The 17,198-nt window shown below is 42.1% G+C and overlaps 2 protein-coding genes across 6 annotated transcripts; one reads left to right on the top strand and one right to left on the bottom strand.

Annotated features, from left to right (window-relative positions):
- Positions 1–7,122: 7,122 nt before the first annotated feature.
- Positions 7,123–8,339, bottom strand: LOC102721251 (universal stress protein PHOS34-like). 4 transcript variants are annotated; one of them, XM_040522457.1, is made up of 4 exons: positions 7,949–8,339; positions 7,756–7,862; positions 7,508–7,656; positions 7,123–7,384 (listed from the first exon to the last, which is right to left on the bottom strand). In XM_040522457.1, the coding sequence occupies exons 1-4, from the start codon at positions 8,151–8,153 to the stop codon at positions 7,312–7,314; spliced, it is 534 nt and encodes a 177-aa protein (XP_040378391.1). In that variant the 5' UTR covers positions 8,154–8,339; the 3' UTR covers positions 7,123–7,311. The 4 variants fall into 4 exon arrangements, with proteins under 4 accessions (XP_040378391.1, XP_040378389.1, XP_040378390.1 ...); XM_040522455.1 differs by having other exon boundaries at positions 7,472–7,656; XM_040522456.1 differs by having other exon boundaries at positions 7,756–7,871.
- A 566-nt stretch (positions 8,340–8,905) lies between these two features.
- On the top strand, positions 8,906–17,030 carry LOC102721529 (argininosuccinate lyase, chloroplastic). 2 transcript variants are annotated; one of them, XM_040521931.1, is made up of 7 exons: positions 8,906–9,916; positions 12,474–12,737; positions 13,732–13,848; positions 14,729–14,877; positions 15,414–15,705; positions 15,780–15,944; positions 16,590–17,030. In XM_040521931.1, exons 1-7 carry the CDS (start codon positions 8,906–8,908, stop codon positions 16,839–16,841), a joined length of 2,250 nt encoding a protein of 749 aa, XP_040377865.1. In that variant the 3' UTR covers positions 16,842–17,030. The 2 variants fall into 2 exon arrangements, with proteins under 2 accessions (XP_040377865.1, XP_006649958.1); XM_006649895.2 differs by lacking the exon at positions 8,906–9,916 and adding an exon at positions 11,670–12,111.
- Positions 17,031–17,198: the final 168 nt, after the last annotated feature.

Below are 17,198 nucleotides of genomic sequence, written 5' to 3' on the forward strand. Positions count from 1 at the left end.
GCTAACTACGCGTATTTTGTAATTTATTATACCATATCGTCAAATGAATAGGTGCATTATTTATGGTGTTCTGTTTGTTCATTGGGTCGATGAAAATGTCCTTCCTGCACGGCGAAGTCGTACAGAGATTTTCATATCAAATGACGAAGATATATATAGTACGTACAACATCTCCATTTATTACAAGGGAGAAAATGTTTGAGGTCAAAAAATGGGGGAAATAATTTGGAAATTTGCGGACTGGCACTACTGCAGCAAATGCTGTCCCTACCGTGATGGCGAGTTCAACATTTTTCATCCGGTGACACTGGTACCGAACTGCCATGCTTCTACTTGCAAACATCATTGCTGCAAAGTACAGTCTTTGCCAACCTTACTTTATGTAAACTTTACTCTGGAGCCTGAACTCTCATGTCCTAACAGTCTTTGAATTCTACCAGTAATTTCCATGGAGACCATGCAAAATGAGTACACCCATCTAAACGAGAAATTTTTTTATTTTTGAAACATTTTTAATAAATAATTTTATTACTAAATCTCCGGAGAAAATATTTTCACCGTATGAACCTTTTGGCCACGCCATCAATATTGGCGTGGCGAAACGGCTTGCCACGCCATGCTATCCGACCAGGATGCGTGGCAACGTTGTCTTGCCACGCCACCGACACTGGCGTGGCCAAAAGATTCAGTTTTGAAACAATTTTGTCAGGTGGTTTAGTAATAAAATTACTTGCTAAAAATATTTATTTAATGTGCTCTTTTACCATCCTTGAAAAGTACCTCAAGGTACCAAGAATTTTAGTATAAATTTTTGGTACCTCAAGATACCACATATTTTATCCTAAAAAGTATGTTACCTTAAGTTACTTTCTTAATAATAGTTTAAAAAGCTCTTATTTAATAAAAGTATTTCTCTAAACGAATCGTCACGGTCATGCTGCCTACATTATGAAATCTTTACAGATTATGGTTGCGTATAAGCTTCATATATCACTGATTAACTCCATCAACCCTGTCCAAAATGGGAAGGCAACAGTGTTGCAACCCATCACCATCACCTGCCCAAACGAACAAAACAAAAACAAAGAAAATCCCACCAAATTTGACAACATTTCTTCCAGAACCTCATGCCTTTGCATGGTCCAATGAGGGTGAAGAAAGACAGAATTGGCGTAGGAGTTGGGCCTGGCCAAATTGCTGCCCTAGTGACGGTCGATGGAATGATAGTTTCGGTTGATCTGGAGAGGGATGTGTACCAAACCAAAGTACGAAGCTTCGTTTTGCCGAGACACATAATTCTGATCCTATAATAATCTGATCTAATAATATTACTTGTCTTCTACTTGGACCAGCCGGGACTTCTAATCTAATCAAGCCGTGCCGTTGCTAGTCGAACCAACCTCCGGTTTGGTCTGAAGCGTATTAAAGCTCGTTCCTTCTCTAAATTATCCTGTCTGAGAAGGACAGTTCGCTTATTGCTCAAGCGATACTGTTGTGTCGCATGCATTAGTTGACTGGTCAGGCATGCATACATGTAATCTGAAAATTCTGAATAAAATTTACTGGCATTATCTTAGTCTTAGAGCAGCACTATATTGCGGAGATTCTGGCGGTATTTGCAGCCTTACAACGAAATGATTGATCAGTGTTAAGCATGATCTACCATCTATTGGTCACATATGAATATATCCAAAGGTCTGATGCATTAGATATTGGAGTACATATCTATGATGCTCGATAAAGAATTTACTTCCCAAGTTAGCGAGGCGAAATGAACGTCTGAATTTGAAACATTCAAACGCGCAATGTACAGAGAAGCAGCGAAAGACGTGCAAAATTCAGCACCGACCGACGGTGAACAGTACATTTAGCTCGTATACTCTTACCGCTTGGAAATATAGCTAACTAGTATTCCACCCATTCAGACTTTATGATCTTACATAGATTCATATATATGTTAATGAATTTAAATATGTATATAACATATATATATTAATAAATTTACATAAAAATCTTGTAATATTAAATGAAGATAGTATAAGATTTATTTATCCTACGCTGCGAATGTGAGCAGGACCAAAGCCACTAGCCACAAGATGGATCAACTACTAACCTAGATAGCTATATTTTAAAACTTTGTAAAACGGAGAAAGTGGATCGAAAATGATTTCTGGGAAGTTACATTGGTGGAACAGTCACCGACACTTGGATTGGAACGATTACCGACGGTGCTGGTTTGAAATATTCAGACTCGTCAGGGTTGTGAGCAAAATTCAGGCTTTAGAACGCCATCACGTCAAAGAAAAGAGGGGAAAAAAAAAGGAAAAATCCTAACCTTCGGAAAAAGTAAAAGTAGAAAACAAACACACGGATAATGAGAAATTATATGGTGACCAGATGCGAAGAGGTGCCAGAGACGGTGAACGTTCTCCATAAATTTTGCTTGTAAACTGTCCGTTGCTTGGCATTGGTAGAATCTATTATATATATAAATAAAGTAATAGGAAAAAGGAGCCACACGTTTTTTCTCACAGGCTAAAAAATCTCACGTTAATTTGAGAAAAATAAAAAAATAAAAAAGGCAATAAAAGAAACAAATCATAAGAAAATAAAAGAAAAGGCAATCGGACACTAGAGAAACAAATCGTAAGAAAATAAAAGAAAGAAGGCAATCGGACACTAGAGAAACAAATCATAAGAAAATAAAAGAAAAGGCAATCGGACACTAGAGAAACAAATCTGTTGTTTTTTCTCTGTTTTCTTTTTGGATGATAGGATGAGACAGCCGATCCTAATTGAGTTTTTGAGGAGCCGGACGACGAAGCCTCAAAATCAGATAAAGATGTCTCTGATGCACCAGACTTCAACTACAGAAAATAAGAAAAATAGAAAACACAACCGGACAATACATTAGTCTTACGTAGTAAATTTGAAACTACATAAACAATTAGAAAATAAAGAAGAGTCAATCAGATAATAGATTAGTAAATTTGGACTCTTTCTTACGTGAACCACATTTGTTCTCATCAGCTATAAAACCTCACATTAATCAAAAGAAAATAAGAAAAAAAATAAGTAGATAAATAGACCCATATTAAACAAAACGGATAAGGATTTTTTAATAAAAAAACGTGTGAGACATAGATATAAAGGTGTTCAAGAGACGATCAATTAAAAATAAAGGAAAAAAATAAAAAAGAGTGCATGTGTAATAAAATTTAGAAAAATCCAAATCTCATATTAAAAAATTTTAAATAATTAATATTGAGGGAAGAGTCTATCTATAAATACAATTTAGAACATCTAAAATTCCAGTTAAAAAGAATCAAATTAGAAATACAAATTCGGAATTAAAAATAAAGAAAAAATATATAAAAAGGCAGTCCATGTGTAAATACATTTTAGAAAATTTCAAATCTTGAATTAATTTTTTTAAAATAATTGATATTGACATAAGAGTCCATCTATAAATATAAAAAATCTAAAATTTTGGTAAAAAAAGAGTTAATACATAAATACAATTTAGAAGTATCTAAAATTTGAACTACAAATTAAATATTATGTTAAAAAGAGTTTCTGTACAAGTACACATTAGAATACAGGCAAATAAGATTCTATGTAAAAATATAATTTAGAATTTAAATTCAAATTAACAATTAAAAAGTAATTATTATTAAGGTAAGAGACTCTGTATAGATATAATTTATAATGAAGCTAGCCGCGCAATATACGCGGGCCACCATACTAGTTTAGTTTTATTATACTACACCAATAATATATATAGCATAAATTTTATAGGAGTAAAAATAGAACTAAAATATAAAATATTACGATAAATTTGTGCACCCTAAATCATGTTAAACTTAATGAATTGGTAAATTTATATTACCAAAGTTTCAGGTAAAGTATTTAATATATTTATAGAAACATTGTTAGACTTAAATTTTATTACGCTACCACACCACTATTAGTATAACACACCACTATTAGTATAATAGTATAAGGCAGCGTAACCGTGCCCCTATTTAGGTTTGAACATGAGAGAAGTTTCCAGAGATTCGTAGATGGGTAATTTTACGTTGATCCATTAGTTGTGTACGGTTTGTATTCTTTTCCGATTTTTTTCTAGCGGAAGACGAAAGATTATTTAATTTTTATAGTTATTTAATAGTATAAAAAATAAAATTATCTAATGTAAAGTTAAAAATCTATTTTAGAAATATAAAATGATGAGCTTCTGTCAGAAACTTTTTTACGCTAAAAATATACAGCGTACGTACAAAGCCGACAAAAGAATAAGAAAAGAACGCAACATATGTCTCAGTGTCTTACAGTTTTTACTTTGGAGATCTCTTCGACATATTTACTTCCTCTCGTCTTTTCGTTTTTCTTATATAAGCTAAAATTTAAAATTTTAATCTTAAATTAAATTTAGTGTTGTTTTTATGCTTTTTTTACCGAAGTTAGTTTCTAGATCGCTAAGAATATGTATATAATAATTTTATTCACATATTATTTTTCGTTTACAAATATATTGTTGGACTTTTTCTCACCCCTAGTTATTATTTAAGCGGTTGCAGCCTACATATGCTTAAAGTGATTCAAAGTTGATTAAAACGTTGACTAGCTCAATGTGAAATCTTTTTTTTGAGAGAACAAAGTACCACGCAAACGCTCACGACGCACGCACACTCTCTCTTAAGAACGCATGCACGCAAACCTTACCCCTATGAGCATTTTCGAAGCCTAATCAGCGGGAATAGCGCCTACCCCTGAAACCACAGAGCCGTTAGAAAATCCTGGAAAATTCGCTCCAACCAGGAAGACTTTCTAGCATTACCTAAATTCATCAATTGATAAATGTATATAATTTATATATATGTCTAAATTCATTAGCATACATATGATTCTAAGCAAGACTAGAAAGTCTTACATTATGAAACGGAGGGAATAGTTATTTATCTATATTTATGGTACATACATTCAATGCTAAAAAAATAATATGTTACGAGTTTGTCAAATTTAATATTATGGCCATTTTTGCTCATTTGTAAATTTTATCCTTTTATCCTTCCTATCTAAATAACTCTACACTTAAATACTCTTTTAAGTTTGATGAAGAGCTGTAACTTTACATTTTTAAAATACAACACCAAAAATGCCTCATAAAGAATAAACCAATCTCGATAATAGATTAGTGGGTCATCCATTCATCGTTGAAGCCCGAGTATCTTACGGAAATACGGAGTACTACATTAAGCCTAGTCAGCAACGCAAAAAACACAACCAGGGCCCAACTCGTTTTCAAAGGAAAGCCATTGGAATAAGTTCTTCAGCTCCAACATATTGATGCCAAGTTTCAAAGACACCCCTAAAACGCAACATATTGATACCTAAAATCTAAAATCTTGGAGGTTGAACTTACTATTCCCATTTGAAATAGGTCCAAGCGTGATTTTGCCGGAGTGTCATCTTAGTCAGTAAAAGAAAACTTGAAAGTTTTGCAGGGCACACCTATAAGTCCAACAAGGGAAAATAACACAATTTTTTCTCCTTCCCTCCTATATCTCCCCTCCTCTCTACCAGCTGGGTGGTGAACAACAATGGCAACCAGGTGCTAGAGAAAAGGGCGCAAGGAGCAAGAGCAAGTGGTGGAGTGCTCGAGGACCTCGGTGGCAATAATCGAACAGAGGGGATGGTGATGAGAGTTCGAGGAGGATGGGGATGGAATTCATCATCTGCAAAAAGAGACATCAGGATCTCAGGAGGTCGCCTAATCCTTTTTCATCGCCTTCATCCAACCTCCCGCTCAAGGAGAACAAGCTTGTTGTTGCCCCCTCTCCATGTTGCCAGATTTATGGAGAAGGGGTTTTGTTGTGGCTCCACCGACCTCGTCATAGCTGTCGAAGAAGTAACGATAGGCCAACTCAGAGCAGCGACAGCGACGACCTCCTCTCCCTTGTCTCCTACCATGGCCACTTTCACTCCCGTTGTCTTCTACTTCGACGACCTGCACCTTCAGCCGCACTTGGTCATGGAGCTAGCGAAAAGGGAGGCTAGGCTGATCCTAATCATGGATGTTGTCGTCGCCCTTGGAGCAGATTAGAGTCGTCGTCCCCATCGTTGCTCATTTGGATGAAGCGCCCCCATCAGATCCTGTGAAGGGCTTGGCTGATGACCGTTGATGGCAAGCTTGACAAGTCGTGCACATGTCTCCTCCTCTCCTTCTCCCTCTGACGAAGCACATGTCGCCACGGAAGCCATCGCCCCCTGGTTGACTGTTACCCCTGCTATCGTCACCCTCTACCTCTGCTCCTGTTCCGTATGCTTGTCCCTACCACCGCTGCCTCTATTTTAGTCGTTGTCGTCACCTTTCCTGCTTGCTAGTCGCCACCTGAGAGGAAGGAAAAAGAGAGGGAGGAGAGAATGAGGATGCATGTTAGTAAAACCTGCTTACCGGTCGCCGCCTGAGAGGAGGGAAAAGAGAGGGCGGAGAGAATGATGATGTATGTTAGTAAAACCGTCACTCTATACTTCCTAAGACGTATTTTAAATGGGATTCGTAAGTTTATGGTTCAACATTTTAGGTGTTATGGTTTAGGAACAATTTTGAAACTCGACGTCAACAATCTAATGTGAACTTATTCCAGAACTGTTTCACGTTTTACCAAGCGACCAGACCTGAGGCGAACCATGAGTAAAGCCCACAATAAGTTTTTCCGAGAGCAATAAAGCCCACGATAATAACACCAATAGCTACACGGCCCAAGCAATTACGCTTGGTCTCGTGCAAATTGTAACGTGGTGGCCGAAGACGGACACGGAGAGACAACAGCAACAGCAGAACAGAGGATGCCGAACGGGATCAATGTAATAAACGCTAGCACCCGTCTCTCTAAAAGAAAACATGTAAAATTAGATGAATGAATTGCTAAGAATAGATTTATTTATAAAAGGAATTATTTGTTTCTGTGTAATGCCTAGGGAATAGATCAGGCAAACTGGAGTTCATTGATTCGTTCATTTGCTCGTTGCGCCGTGCGGCCAACTTCAGAAATCAGAGTGACAAAATTAGAAGCCAATGACACATAAGTTGGAACGGTCTTTAACAGGCAGTAGAAGTTATATGTACACGCTGCTTGACAATTCCAGAGTTACGAGTCTTCACTAAACACATCCACTTCCGGCAGATGACATGTGAAGTAAACTGAAGTGTAGACAGACGAAACATTACACAAGCAAAACAAAAACGCCGGAGAGAGCAAAGCACACATGCTGCTGCACAATTACAAGAATTGGAGCGCATGACAGCTATGACTTGACGATGAGAACCGGGCAGTTCGCGTTCCTGACGCAGTAATCACTGACGCTCCCAAGCAGAGCCCTGCAAAAACAACGAGCACGGCGTAATTAGTCACCACAGCGACTGATCTCGCACAAGCAGATTGGCAAAACAGCTAGCTGCTCTCACAGCTTCTGAGACTGAAAACGAGATCGTTCTAGGGACCTCTTGAACAGGCCATAGCCATGGCTCCCCATCACCAGCACGTCGGCGCCGAGCTTGTCCACCATCTGGCAGATGACGTTCCTGGCGTCGCCGACCGCCACCTTCACCTCCACCTTCATCTCGTGGTCAGCCTCACCGTCACCGACCTCCTGCAATGCAAGCACCAAATCGCCACTGATCCGATCAATGGGTGATCGAAATTCCGAATGGTTGCTCGCAAGCAACCGTTGAACTGTGTGTAAACCGACTTTGCCGTAGAGCGTGCAGAGCTTCTGCGCCTTCTCCACCACCGCCTCCGCCACCTCCCGGCTGTATCCGTCAATGGCGGCGGCCACCTCGTCGGAGAACACGTAGCCTACCATAGCTAGCACAGGTCTGTCAAAACAACGAATGCGAAAAAACAAGTGGAGCGAAATGGCGCGCGCAGCCGCGGGTGCGTACCGGAGGCGTCGAGCACGGAGTAGGTGGGCGGGGGAGGCCGGACGTAGAGAAGGATGATGGTGTCCGGCGGCACCGCGCCGCCGCCGCGCTTGGCGAAGCTGGCGAGGCACCACTTCAGCGCGTGGACGCTCTCGTCGCCCTCGTCCACGGCCACCAGTATCCGCCGCCCCGCCGCCGCCGTCTCCTCCTCCGTCGCGCCGTCCATGCGTACTACTCTCTTCTCTAGTCACGAGACCGTGTGCTTCACCGCTCGATCGTTCGGGTGGGGGACGTGGGGTGGTAGATTCCGCCCCGATTTATGTTCCGCGGGGCGCGCGGATTTTTTCCCCCGGGATCGCGTCTCGCACGCACCGGATTCGGAGCTCGTGGTTTCGTGCTCGTCGTGGCGCATGGTTTTGCGTTCCGCGTGCGCGCCGGGCTCGCCCGGGTTGGCGTTGGCGGGTGGGTGGCGAGTCAGCGACAGGTGGGCCCCAGATTGTCGGCGAGGAGGATAAGGACGAAGGGTAGTCGCCACGTGGCGCTAACGTGTCCGAATGCTAGGAACCCACTACGTGTGGAATTTGACGATGGGCCGGAACAGAAGAAATCCGTCGCACTGGGCCGGCACGAGTGAACGGGCTACCACGATTTGCTTCGGATGCAACCATCTGAATGGGTTAGTCGGCCCATGGAACTCAGTGGTTGGATGGCGTAATTAGCGGAACTAAGCATGTTCGTGCGCCACGATTAAGCGCCACGACCCCCGAAACGAGCTGGCCACACATTTGCAGCGTCCACGACCGTGGCAGCCGCCGTGGTGGTGCACTGCACGTAAAGCTCGCCACCGCCGCCGCGTGCACGCGCAACAGAAAAAACCAGCTCCAGCCTACGAACGGCGCCACGAACAGATAAACGCCGAGACATTTTCCTTCCCGGCCTGATCAAGCCTGCGGTTTCCCGAGGGTGCGTCGTGCGACCATGTCGACGGCGACGCCTCGCGGCAGGTCGTCCCAGCGCCGCAGCCGGTGCAAGTGCGCTGGTGGCGGAGGCGACCGCTCAGCGCCGTGCTGCTTCCATCCGCTGAGGTCCCTCTTCCGGTGCCCCGGCCGCGGCCGAGGTCGACGCAGCCGCAGCCGAAGCCGGCACGCGACGACGCCGTCCAAGGTTCGTGACGCGCCTGTCGCCGGCGCCGAGCAGGAGAGCGAGGAACCGTCCTTCTTCGTCTACGCCATGCCGGACCAGGGCGGCGGCGCCGCAGCCGACCACAGCAAGAAGAAGAAGAACAAGAAGAAGAAGAAGAACAGGAAGGCGCGCCTCCCGTCTATCCATGCGTGCTTCCGCGGAAAGAAGAACAGGGAGCGGAAGGCCAGCGCTGCCGTGATCGAGCGGCGCCAGGCGCTCACGCCGGCGCCGTCGTTGGTGACGCATCCGCCGCACTCCCCGTCGACGCCCGAGAAGACGCGATCGGTGGCGCCCTCGGTGACACAGCCGCCTTCACCAGCGGTGACCGAGAACGGCGGCACTCATTCACCGGCGCTGCCCAACCGGATTCCGGGGACGCCGAGGCCGGGAAAGAAGTCGACGGGCTCATCAACTCCGTCACCGTCCCGGCCGCAGTGGCAGCAGCCGAAGCAGGTAGAGGGGCTGGAGATCGTCGAGGTGGCCACCGGCGAGCGGCTGTCGGCGCACGACGTCGGGCTCATCGAGATGGTTGGCAGCTCCAATGACGTCTCGGCGGAGTCGTCGGTGAAGTCGTCGCTGGACTATGTCAACGAGCCTCCGCCGCAGCTGAGGGCGACGAAGCCGACGGCACTGGAGAAGACTCAGAAGAAGGCCACGGAGCCGCCAAGGCTGTGGCTTAATGGCAAAACTGAGACGGGCACCGCTGGCGAGCGGTTCACCGGGCCGCCGGTGGCGGGGGAGGCCGACGAATTGTGGGCGCACGACATTGCCTGCAGCCGCGTCCACGCTACTATGCTGGCTGAGACGGTAAGTTTTGGAATTTGGATGATACGTTCTCACATTCACATAAGCATCATATCATGTATTCATGTTGTTTGAGCATTGAATGAGGCGTACTATAAAATTTACAGGAAAAAGAATAATCTGTCTAACACTTCCCGAAATTTGGTTTCAAAAGCTTTACCTGCGAAAGCGTTTTGTGTGATAAGTTTTGATTATAAATACTAAGGTTATCGTTTGTTTTTTTAGGTAAAAAAAAGAAATGTCATATTTACAAATAAAAAATAAATTTGTAAACAACACTTTTATATACATGTTCTAGTGATCTCAAAACAAACGCTAAAAAATAAACAACGATGAAAAACCTTAAAATCAGTAAAAATTTAAAATTTGGCTTATTAGCCTGAGCAGGAAAAACTAAGACGTAAAACTTCGGCCTTACATTCATTCTTTGTTTAAATTTGTAACACAACTTAGGCCGCGCTTGCCGACAGACGGTAAGTTATCTTATCTTCTCGTTTTTCGCGCGCACGCTTCCTGAACCACTAAATGGTATATTTTTTGCAAAAATTTTTATAAGAAAATTGTTTTAAAAAATCATATTAATCTATTTTATACTCGTTAATAATTAATAATTAATTAATCATGTACTTACGTTTTCCACGCTAGATAACTAACCCTCCCCATCCCACAAACGAACGCAACCTTGGACTAAATTAAAAGCAGCCAACGTGATTTGCAACTGGCAAATTCTGAGTTTTTGTTATATTATTAATGGAATTGCTAAAATGAGAATCCAATATGCGTAAAACTTTGTTACTTTATTTAATCTCGTCAATATCGAATATTGTATTTGATGAATAGCAAATAAAACTACAACTAAGAGACCACGGCATCTTAATTTCTACATCCGTTCCAAATATAAGCATTTATAAATTATTTAACATAGACTAAGGAGATGATAAGCATTCGCTGTAACTTATCCAAATTTAATCATGAATGTCAGTGGTGGAGCCACCTCCGAGCAAGTCGGGCGACCGTCCGAGCTACGAGATGTCACTTGCTCCGCCACTGATCAATATTGCCATTTGGATAGACATCTAAAATAAATTGTCTCTTATCTAGTAGAACATACATATTATATCTCTACATATATATTTTATTAATATTTTGCAATCACCTTATCTTATGTTGTTTTCTCTCTCTACATGAGATTTGGAGTTTCTTTTTCCATATGGAGGATGGTTTTTTTTTGTTAAGATGAGACGGAATATCTGCGGCTGAAACAAATTTTTTTCTCATATACTTTATTTCTAAAGTAGAGGATGAGATAAAGGATATGCTAGGAATGCTTTCAAAAGATTCTCTTAAGTTATTCTAGTGATCAATATTTAAATTATGAATTGATTATATTTTCTTTCGTAAGCATAGGATTTGCTTTGAAATGGTTAGAATGATTGAAATCATGAGAATCATCGTGAAAATACTTATATTATCATATAAAATTTAAATCATAGAATTGTTTATATTTAGGAATGAGGGAGTATGTTTGATTTAATATAAACTTTGAATAGAATAGACATGGTCCTGATTAATAAGAACCACTCTAACTAAAGTCAAATGTAGAGTTTATTGCTAAAAATAAGTATATAATAATAAATAGACTGTAACTCTATGGTACTACTCCTATTTGATTGGGCTTAATCCCGGTCCATCAGTGTGGACAACCTGGGATTAAAGGCGCGTCAAAGTTCGCCGTAGCCCAAGCCCGCCCCGCAAAGGATACACCGGACACGAGGTGACGAGGACACCGGTAGGCTGTAAGCCACCACCTACTCCCCCACCGCGCCGCCGCGCCACACTCGTCGTGGGGAGAGCGAGACATCGCCGGGACGCCTATGGCAGCCACCTCCCAGTCCTTCTTCTCGCTGGTACCCAAGCCCCTTCTCCGCCCGAGGAGCCTCTCCTTCTCCGCCGGCGGAGCTGGCTGCTCCCTCCCCGGCGGCCGCCGCCTCGCCTTCCCGGCCGTTCCCGCGGCGTCCACCTCGATGGCGTCATCGGAGAGCGAGGAGAAGAAGGAGACCAAGCTGTGGGGCGGGCGCTTCGAGGAGGGCGTCACCGACGCCGTGGAGGGCTTCACCGAGTCCATCTCCTACGACTGGCAGCTCTACAAGTACGACATCATGGGCAGCAAAGCCCACGCGTCCATGCTCGCCGCCCAGGTACCGTATGCGCGCGCTCCACCGAACCCACCTACGCTGTTCGTGGCGGTAGTGCGATCGGTGTTCGACCAATCATGTCTGGTCTGGAGGGAGCTGCGGGGAAGCAGTTTTGGGGAGTTCTAGTCTGGGGTTGATCCGATGCTAATGCACTCTCCATATGTTCGATGAAATTACTAGCTCCGCTGTTATGGTTTAGATGTGAATGCAGGTTTTAAAATCTAACTACTTAGTTCTTTCAGAGCGCGTTATCAAAGGGTTTAATGTTATTTAGCATGTTAACCAGATGCTTGATGAAACACTTGCTTCCATGTACCAATGTGCTGTGAACCTTGATTCATAATGGTGAATCATTTGCACTGCAGGGTTTGATAACAGCTGGCGATAAGGACATCATCTTAGAGGGGCTTGATCAAATAGAGAAGCTGATTCAGGATGGAAAATTTGAGTGGCGGACGGATCGGGAGGATGTGCATATGAATATTGAGGCAGCTCTGATCGAAAAGGTGGGTGAACCAGCCAAGAAACTGCATACTGCTAGGAGCCGCAATGACCAAATCGTGACAGATCTCCGGCTGTGGTGTCGTGATGCTATCGACAAGATTTTGTTCCGCATCAAACAGTTTCAGGTTTGTTTCTGAATTTACCTCGTAATGCCCATAGTTCACTGTTTACAAATATTTGCATATTTCTTGTGCATGGGTAACTTCTTGTCTGGTGCAATACTCTTCTTTATGCTTGATCAACACATGATGAAAATTATCAACTATAGTGAAAATTATGGATTCATACTGCAGCGTAATCTGCGATAACTGAACTGTTTTTTTTTAAAAAAACTGATCATGCTATACCAAACCAATTATTCAGGTATGCTAGCTAAGCCAAAAGCTTGAAGTGTTAAATGTTAATTCTACTGATTCAACTATAATGCTGACCATGGAAATGGTTTCCAAAGAGAAAGAGAGAATGCTTCCTTTCTTTCACTATCTGAAAGCTGGAGCAAGAGACTAGGTTGGCATCTTTTAAGTAACAGCTCCAAGCCTTCAAGGCTTCAACCCATGGTTCTTAAAGCGTTGCCTAGGCATCAGTGCCGTCAGGAAGCAAAACATCGGCACCGCCTAGCATTCTTGTTGACTTGTTGCCTTATTTTCATATTCCACTTGAAAATATAATTAGACCTCTAGTATGCCTCTTATGCTCATGTGTGTAACATGTCGCCTTACACTCACCTTAAATGCCTAGGTGTCACTTAGTCAATTGGGCAGGGGTGGGTCGCCTTGCCTCGCCTTGTCGCCTTAAGAACACTGCTTCAAGCAAATCTGGTTGACTTATTTTACTAGAAAAGTATCTAATGCCATGTTGCTGGCATCCATGCTGAAATATTTCTTAAGCACTTCCAGTGCATATCTTTTTTTTTCTTAAGCAGTTCTTGATGTGCAGAAATGCCTCATTGTTATGTAGCTGTGATTTCTTCTTCCGTTCAATTTATCTTGTTAGATACTCTGCTATTCTGTTGATTGCATTTCCATTTTCTAAATACTAACACTAGTTGCTCTCTCTTTTTCCCGACAAAGTCCAAGGTGCATGTTTTCACTTTCCTAATACCACTTTGTATTGTTTCAGGTGTCTCTTGTTTTGTTAGCTTCAAAATATGTTGACTTAATAGTTCCTGGTTACACTCACCTGCAAAGGGCACAGCCTGTTTTGCTTCCGCATCTCCTCTTATCATATGTTGAACAGGTGAATTTTCGCATACATCCTTTCCTGATACCATTCATGCCCATTGGGTAATTTAATGTTGGTTTTCTCCTTGGAAGCCAAGGGTCGCCAATGCGCGTGAATGCCGTGCAGTTTTCTTGTGACTTATTTCCTGTGATTATACCTGATAATTATTAAGTTAACAAACCCCTGAATCCTCTCTCTTATATTAATTAAATTAATCTACTTTATCCCAAGTTTTGATCAAAAGAAACTTTGGACAATTATGTAGAGAATCTTTTCTTTTTCTGTGATATAGAAAATTGATGCCTCTTATGCAGATGAAACAAACATTTTGTGCCAATACATTCAATTTAGTCTCTATCTGTTCTACAAATTCCAGTACAATGCCGAAAGATACATGATTTTCAGGCTAGCCTTTACTATCCAGTGCTGATATATCTACGGTATATACACTGGCGGGTCCACCACCTGGGCTCATCGACAGATGATCCATTAAAATTCTGTATAATTTGAAATTTTCAAATAAATTTCTAGCTATAGTCAAGTTTGCCCAGGCTCTAAAATTTTTCTATATCTGCCACTGGGTACATGTCCCGTGCACAAACAAGTATTAAATCTGGAATATGTAGAAACTGCACTATATGTTGGCGTTACTTGAGCTAGGATCCCCTTTGGTCAATAAACCTCAACAACTCCAGCTGTATTTGCTGAATTAGCTAGCATTTCATGCCAGTATGACACAGAACAAGGAATCACATACTATAGACAAGCACTTCCTGTATTCCCTGCACAAGGATACAATAGTGTTTTGGATGCGACATAATCTGCTCATTTTGTGCTTACTTTCTTTGAGAACAAGCCATCAATGAGCTCAAACTTTGATATGTACTCTGCATAGTTGGAGCGTGATGCTGGGCGGCTAGTCAACTGCAGGGAACGGTTGAATTTCTGCCCTCTTGGTGCTTGTGCTTTGGCTGGTACTGGACTTCCTATCGATAGGTTCAAAACAGCTAAAGATTTGAAGTTTACAGCGCCAATGAAGAACAGGTAAATTCCTCTGTTTGGTTTAGCAGTATAAATAAGTTTCAGTCACAATGCATAATTTCTATGCTAGATGTTGTTTGACCCATAACAAAGCTAAAACACACAGCAAGTAGTCACTCTTCATCTCAGCTTAGATAAATACGCCATCTTCTAACATCACACATGCAGATGAAATTGTATTTCTTAGCTGGAATCTCCGTTCCAAAATATAATTATTATTAGCATTCAAATTTTGTACCATAACATAAATATTTCTGATCTGATTTTCTTGATTCCAATCAATTCAATGATTGCTAATACAGTCAGGTGCTTGTAATGAGGATCTAATATATTCAAAATTCAAAAAATGACCACTGAAGTGACTAAAAGAGAATCCTTTTTACCAGACCTTAGTATTTGCTAAATAGCCTAGAAATGCTTATGTTTTGAACGGAGGGAGTACTGAAAAGAGTTTAGGCTTTCCTCTTTGTTGAGTTATCTCGCTTTTGACATATGATAAGCCTTTCCTTCCTTTAATCTGGACACTCTTCCTTGTACAGTATTGATGCAGTATCAGACCGTGACTTTGTATTGGAATTTCTCGCTGCCAATTCAATTGCTGCTGTTCATCTTTCACGAATTGGTGAAGAGTGGGTCTTATGGGCATCAGAGGAGTTTGGATTCATCACACCAAGTGACTCTGTCTCTACTGGAAGCAGCATTATGCCACAGAAAAAAAATCCAGATCCAATGGAGCTTGTTCGTGGCAAATCTGCTCGTGTTGTTGGAGATCTCATGACTGTCCTCACCCTCTGCAAAGGCCTTCCACAGGCCTACAACCGTGATTTACAGGTCATTGTCCTTCGCACAAGTTATTTTTGCTGATGTTATGTCATTGTATATTCTCAATATTTCGTTTTGAACAGGAAGACAAGGAACCCTTGTTTGACAGTGTGAAGGCTGTATTAGGAATGCTTGAAGTATGTACCGAGTTTGCTCAAAATATCTCCTTTAACTCAAAAAGAATACAAAGTTCGCTACCTGCTGGCTATTTGGATGCCACAACGCTAGCAGATTATCTGGTGAAGAAGGTAAGTTACTCCCTCTGTTAACCAAATTTACTCATAGCTTGTAAAGTCCATTTACAATCCCGAATTATGTGAAAGTGTAGAAGTCAACTCTCAACTATATCGAAACCAAGTATTTTATAACCTCAAACTTATCAAACCATAACTTCACCCCTATGTTGGTTTCGTTGGTGATTTTTGACATGTTGGTAGCCCAATACATGTTTTAAGCTGATTACTTGGCAAAATCTTCAGTTGCTTCTAGCGATCAAGAACTCGGAGGGAGTGACGAGGTTGCAAAATCTAGTGACAAGTAGATGCCACTTTAGTAAAATCAAGTTGATATTGGTTGTCATAGAGACATGAGTGACAAATTATTAAACACCACTACCATATAAGTGATAAAAGCTTAAATGCCCCCCCAAAACTAAGGTTGTAGACCATTTAGTAATTTGGTTGTATTTCTTCCTCCAATTACAAGTTTACAACTACCCTTTGCAACTTCTCCAACATTTTCCCTTGACTGAAATAGTAATAGCACAAGAAGCACACTGATCTGCATCAAGTAATGATAACACAAAGGACACACGCTATCCTTAATCATTATACTAACTGCTATGCTGCTGTACTGGTCAGTTTATTTATCTACTTTATTTATTTGCTTTTCAGGGCGTGCCATTCAGAACCTCGCACGAGATAGTTGGAAGGTCTGTAGCTCTATGCGTCTCGAAGAACTGTCAACTCGCCGAGCTTGGACTGGATGACCTGAAATCTGTTCATCCCGTGTTCGAGGCCGATGTTTACGGATACCTTGGAGTGGAGAACGCCGTAAACAAGTTCATTTCTTACGGCTCTACAGGCTCGGAGCAGGTCAAAAAACAGCTCGAGGATTGGCGCACTCAGCTTGGGATTAGTTCATAAGGGTTGTGAAAGAGCTTGGGAATCTGATTATTGTGGTTTCCAGTTTTCCGAAGTGGGTCGGAGTGTCATGAACTTCTTTATAGACGACAGTTCGCTGTTGCTTTAATTTGAGAACGATCGGTGCACTCTGTATTGGGAACCATATTGTTTTGGTGAACTATTGAACCGAATAATAGTACTTGGTTGTCACAACTCTATTTGTCTCGAGAAAAGTTAGGGCGTGACCTTCCGGCACTGCTCGAGGCTATTGCCCACGTGTCACTGTGTCAGCAACTCATCATGGGGCCGCCTACCAAACTCTTCTAAAAGATCGCTTTGGGCCTTTGGGGCCTTTTGAAAAAAAAAAATAATCACTTT

Source organism: Oryza brachyantha, chromosome 3 (genome assembly GCF_000231095.2).
Source record: "Oryza brachyantha chromosome 3, ObraRS2, whole genome shotgun sequence".
NCBI classification, from domain to species: Eukaryota; Viridiplantae; Streptophyta; class Magnoliopsida; order Poales; family Poaceae; genus Oryza; species Oryza brachyantha.

What these genes read in the sequence shown, in the direction of transcription:
- LOC102721251 (XM_040522454.1), bottom strand. Translation starts at nt 8,153, where the DNA reads ATGGACGGCGCGACGGAGGAGGAGACGGCGGCGGCGGGGCGGCGGATA. An exon ending in CTCCGTGCTCGACGCCTCCG is followed by an intron (nt 7,872 to 7,948) that starts GTACGCACCCGC and finishes GACCTGTGCTAG; the next exon opens with CTATGGTAGGCTACGTGTTC. An exon ending in CGTTTTCAGTCTCAGAAGCT is followed by an intron (nt 7,385 to 7,471) that starts GTGAGAGCAGCT and finishes TTGTTTTTGCAG; the next exon opens with GGCTCTGCTTGGGAGCGTCA.
- LOC102721529 (XM_040521931.1), top strand. Translation starts at nt 8,906, where the DNA reads ATGTCGACGGCGACGCCTCGCGGCAGGTCGTCCCAGCGCCGCAGCCGG. An exon ending in CTACTATGCTGGCTGAGACG is followed by an intron (nt 9,917 to 12,473) that starts GTAAGTTTTGGA and finishes TTTGCACTGCAG; the next exon opens with GGTTTGATAACAGCTGGCGA. An exon ending in TCCGCATCAAACAGTTTCAG is followed by an intron (nt 12,738 to 13,731) that starts GTTTGTTTCTGA and finishes GTATTGTTTCAG; the next exon opens with GTGTCTCTTGTTTTGTTAGC.